The sequence below is a fragment of the Alligator sinensis genome, unplaced genomic scaffold (assembly GCF_000455745.1).
Source record: "Alligator sinensis unplaced genomic scaffold, ASM45574v1 scaffold869_1, whole genome shotgun sequence".
Taxonomy (NCBI): domain Eukaryota; kingdom Metazoa; phylum Chordata; order Crocodylia; family Alligatoridae; genus Alligator; species Alligator sinensis.
This window is the reverse complement of record NW_005842159.1, coordinates 633,694-639,183: the sequence shown is the minus strand read 5'-3', so window position 1 is coordinate 639,183 and position 5,490 is coordinate 633,694. Positions and strand designations below refer to the sequence as shown.

The 5,490-nt window shown below is 42.0% G+C and overlaps 1 protein-coding gene across 1 annotated transcript in view; it reads right to left on the bottom strand.

Moving 5' to 3' along the window:
* OTOL1 (otolin 1) overlaps positions 1-5,490 on the bottom strand; it is a 70,861-nt gene that overhangs the window by 8,085 nt on the left and 57,286 nt on the right. Inside the window, exons 7-8 of the mRNA XM_014520837.2 lie at positions 4,771-5,148; positions 1,433-1,522 (exon numbers count right to left, since the gene is read on the bottom strand). Coding sequence (XP_014376323.2) covers positions 1,433-1,522; positions 4,771-5,148 — 468 coding nt within the window. The remainder of the gene's footprint in view (positions 1-1,432; positions 1,523-4,770; positions 5,149-5,490) is intronic.

The window sequence follows — 5,490 nt, the reverse complement described above, 5'->3', positions numbered from 1 at the left end:
CAGGATGGTCCCTTTGGGCTGCTGAAAAATGACGCAAAGTAATCATTGGCTTTTTCCTGGGTGTCAGTAGTCAGCTGCCCCAGCTGGTTTAGCAGGGGTCCAATGTTGCCCTTGTTTTTCTTTCAACTACCCATGTATCTGAAGGACTTTTTATTGTCCTTGATTTGTGTAGCCAGATGAAATTCAGTTGCAGCCTTGGCTTTTCTAGTTAGCTCCCTGTAGCTGCGGACCAGTGCAGTATACTCCTCCTTAGTGGTGTTTCCTGTCTTCCATCCATTATACGCCACTCTCTTTTTAAACATAGGAGGTCCATGAGTTCCCTGTTGAGCCAAGGGGGTTGTCGAGCCCTTTTACCACCGTTTCCATGGGTGGGGTGGACTCCCCTTGTGCTTCTAGGATTCCTTCCTTAAGGAGCAACCAGTCATCATGAACTCCCTTCCCTGTGAAATCATGATCTCTCAGGGCCTCATGAACATGCCTCCTAGTCAGCTTTCCTAAAGTCAAGGACTACTGCATTGCTGGCCGACTTGCGATGAATAGTGAAAGTGATCAACTCATGGTCACTATCACCCAGCTTCCCTTTGACTCTTGGGCAATGCAATAAACTCTAGAGCAGTTTGCACCAAGTCTCCTGCTCCCAGGCACAGCATCTAAACGTGCACCTGGGACAGCAGCAATTTGAGCCAGGGTGGAGCAAGCCCCTGGCTGACTGGGCTAGTTGGGTCCAATTTACACCCCTGGGCTCTGTCTACACATGTGCTTCAGCACAGTACTCTGCCGTAAGATAGTACTGACCCCACAGTACTTTCCTATGGCAGAGTTAATTAGTTTACTGTGCCCTAATACCAATGCATGTGTAGATGTAGATGCATCTACATGCATGTATGCATGTTATCATTCTAACATGTAGATGTACCCAGTTAGAATGATATGGGATAGAATGACCATTATGGACTTGTTCTGAAGACTACCAAAATGAATAGGAGTCTTTTCATGAAGATGCAACTACTGGATAATTTTACCCCCTTATTCAGATACAGTTGATTTGATCTGAGACATTCAACTTTGAAAAGCAGCTTCTGTGCCTAGTGGTAGCTACCATGAAGCTTCCAAGTGGTGTAGCTTCATACAGATGGGTCTGATCCAAAGTCCACTGAAATCAAGAACTTTAGATTAGGCCTTTATAAACATCCATTTTCTCAACTATTTAAATCTATTTCATACCCTGTTGGACTACTCCTACTCCATGATATGCTGTTGGATTTTCTCATTACTATTATTAATTTGTTTACTATTAGTTGGTATTAATTTGCACCAACACAATTATACCATATTGCAAATTAATTTCTCCTAAATTTTTTTCTATTGGACTGAAAAAATTTCATGCAAGAAATAATATTTGCTTTTTAAATAAGCAGTTAATATGACCTACCCTTTTCTCCTTTGAAGCCTTTTGGACCTTGAAATCCTGGAATTCCTGGTAAACCTTGAAGGCCTGTATCCCCTGTCTCTCCTTTAGGACCTGAAAGGTTACCATTTGAAAATGCTTTAGTTAGTGGGTTTCTATTTTCAAAATGACTAGAAAGGACAAACTTTACAGCATGAAATATGAGTATTAGTTCATTCATAAGCCACAGTGAAAGATATGTTACATTGTGCATTGTAAGCAAAGAATCCTTCTGCCACCCTGCAGGAAATATCTGGCTATTCCCCTTGGCATCATAGGAGTGATACCAAAGAAGCAGAGCATGCCTCAGAACTAAGCCCTATTACCTTCACGGATGAGAATCACTGCAGCTGAGATTTTTCAAAGTCAGTTAGGAGGAAAGCTATGCAACTACCACTAGAATTAACAGGAGTTTAAAAAAGCCCAAACTTGATTAATGGAAAGGCTGATTTATTGATTGGTTCTTAGATTTTCTCCCCCCATGCCATCTGCGGGATTTTTTACATTTTGATGTCTGATTAAGCCTAACGATATTTAAGAATAACCACTAAAGACCTCCTATAACATAGTAATTTGCCCCCTTTGAAAAAATATTGCAAATTCAAACATGGAATTTGGACAGGTTATATCTGTGCTGCATGCAACCTGGCAGAAGTCTACTGGTTTGAAAAAAAGAAGCAAGCTGCATTAAACACTCAGTTTTTAAATATGCAAAAATCTAGTGCTTTTCTGAGAGCTGAGCACAACAATTTGAATTATCATAACATAATCCACCTGATGTGAACATTTATTTTAACAAAGCTAAAGAGACTGGCTGAAACTTAATGAATAACTCATACAGTTTCTATGGCCCCGGCTCACATTTAATTAATGCTTCAATGATCCCCTGTCCCAACAATTGCACTTCCTGTCACGGCACAAGTGCATGGCAGGAGGTACGATTTTGAGATCCCAATTATGCCATAATCCCTGGCTCCCTGTTCGCTAGTAAATTGAAATCTGGGTTCCTGGAGACCCACCTGTGGAGCTGATAATCAGTTGACTTTTGGCCTTGGCCTAAACAACTGGCCAGTTCCAGACCCACAGCTGTCCAGTGACCAGGGCCAACAATCAGCTGATGCTAGCCACAACCCCAGACAGTCCCAGGTCTGGTTCACCCACAAGTGTTTGGACAGCAATCAGCTGTCACTACCAGTGGCTTCTCCTGCCAGGAACATTAAGCTACAGTTGGGTGTAGAGTTTAAAGTTCCCACAGGGAAAGCCCTTTTGCTCCCCCTGCTGGGAGCTTCTGATCCCTGGTATCCAGCCAGAGCTGTTGGGCATGGGGTTTAAACTCCCCAATAAGGGAAGTCCTTCAGCTTCCCCCACCTACAGCCTCTCATCCTTCCCCCTGCAACCCCAAGAAGCCCCCAGCCTGTTGGAGACCTGGGCTTCCCCAGGCTAATGCCGACAATATTGTCAGCAAGTCAGGTGGAGACCATGGCTGTCCAGGGCTGATTCCAACAATCAACTGATTCTTGGACATCCACCCTGAAGAGTCACAGTATATGGACATGCCACACATTCAATTTAAGGAGATATACAAACAAGTGGGGATGCGTAGGGAGTGCATGAGAACGCCGGTGCACCCCCTGACTGGCCGCGCTTGCTGTTCAGGCAATGGGGGGGGGGCAGGTAGGAGCACTGGTGCCCCCCCTGCAAGCACCAGCCAGGGAGAGGGACATCCCCTGCCCCCCGCCCCCCGTTGGTGAAACTGGGTCCTGGTCAGCGAGATTGGCCATAGGGGAACTTCCCTGTCAGCAAGATTGGCTGTGGTGGGGGACTCCTCTCCACCCCTGGTCAATGACTGGTCACTGGGGGGGGGGGATGTGCCCCCCCGACTAAGGTGGCACCAGTCACCCATGATACAAACCAACCACAAAAATGTTCTACATTATTTAGGAAACATTTTTATGGCTGGTTTGCCATTTTGCAGTGCCTTAAATTGGGTGCACATGTAGCACTCTTGTTGTTTATATTAATTATTATTAACTACAGTATAAATGTAACATGTAGAGGGGGCCCTTGAGTTAGTCACTCATGACCTAAGACTCATTTGAGTTCCACCACTCTTTCTCTGATGAGTAGTTTCTTTATGCACCATTAGAATAAAATTGGTACACAATTTGAAAACTATAAGGTTACAAAAAAGTACCTATTTTATAAAATATTTATATGGTATTAATAGAGGTTATGTTTAGTAAATTAATCATTTTATAATCTGAAGCCTTTATCACCTTCTGTGTTTAACTTCCTTGTTTCCAAGAAATGATTGGATATTTTTAGTATTCTTATTATATAACCTTACAAAAAAAACCCATAAACCACTTTTAGGTAGCAGTACCAGGCATGAAACAATGACTAAAGGGAACATAAAAACAATCTGTAAATACTAGAATGATGTAAACACAAAAAAATGCAGGGTAAAGAAATGTGTGTGATGCTCCATTTGCTTATACCTAGGACTAACGAGGAAATGAATATTTTTGGTTGAACTGGTAAATCATATTTGATTAGTCTTCTAAGAGAAACAGTACAAGTCCCATTGTTTGGCAAATGGGAAACTTGGGATAGCATTAGAGAAAATAATGCAAATGATGTTCGATGAGTGGGGTAAACTAAGAGCAAGGAACATTAGAGTTCAAGAGGCTGGGGTATGAGCTGTCCTTCAAGTGACCACTTGCTATTCAAATCCTCTCTCAAAGTGACCATTATACAGTAATTAAAAATGCTTCAAGAAAGAACATTCTTTTGTCTTGATGTGCTTTGAGCCTACTTGTATGGCTTAGTCTGTCTACTGTCCCCTTCCCATGGAACCACCATGTACATGAAACACAATGTTGCAGTTTTCTAGGATTTCCTATACAAAGATAGGTAAAGGCAAAGAAAGGTGAATTATTGTCCAGGAGTTTGTTTCAGTAATGGTAACTCCTTGGCATAACAGAGCCCATCCTTGCAACTTTTCCATACACAGAACATTGTTTCTAGCAGGTGTTCCCCACATGAAGGACGTGCAGTTCCAGGGCTTAAGTTAGCATTGCTTTATTCTTAAATTTGAATTAAAGTAAATTGCTGATCTGATATTGTATGAGGCATAAGTATACTAGACCTAACCTTCATCCAGAATAAATTGCCATGGTATAAGAATCTGGTCTGTTAGATCAATTATGTAAGACCTTCTCAAACAGGCAAACCGTTGCCATAACTTATACGCTACAGCTGACACTTCTTCCTGAAAAATGTAATAAATCATCATAATAACTAATAATTTCCCTTTCCCTTACCTGGCAGTCCATGGTCTCCTGGTTCCCCTTTCTGACCCGATGCAGGGGTACAGCAATCACAGCAATTAAAGAAGAAATCAGCTGTGTCAAGAGTAAAGTTTTCAAAAGGAAACAGAGTGGTGGCTGTCCTGAAGGCAGGGTGCAGAGTGGACAAATCTGTTGTCATTTCACTCATTTCTGAGATTTCTGGAAAGGAGCTTTCACCGGTGGGTGGGACAATGGATGTGTCAAATCCTTCAGTGACCTCCACTTCAGGAACCTTTATCTTAGTAAACTTTGCATGTGGCTTCTGTGTGGTCTTGGCTTCTGTGTGGACAGCAGCTATAATAATTATACTAAGCGTTGCACTTTGCCATGGAAAATTCCCCATTTTTGTAGCTGTAAGAAAAGATTAATGCAATAATAAAGCATTGAAGCAGGCTTCTTGTATTAGCAACTTCCCTATAAAGTTAATTTGTTTTGTATTGATTGATTTTCCTGCGCTTTTCATCATGACCTTTTTCTTCATTCAGATAAGCCATAAGCAAAGATAAGCATAAAAGAAATGCAGTTTTTTTTCAATTAGGCAAATTAGACAGGTTAGTCATATATAGCTCTGACCCTGTTCACTAGTCTAGGTGGAGCAGTATCAGTGTCTGTTCACAGACCTGGTAGCTTCAAGAAGGAGACCACTGGCACATCAACCCCCACAAATAAAGGATTGGTGCTTATATGTCATAG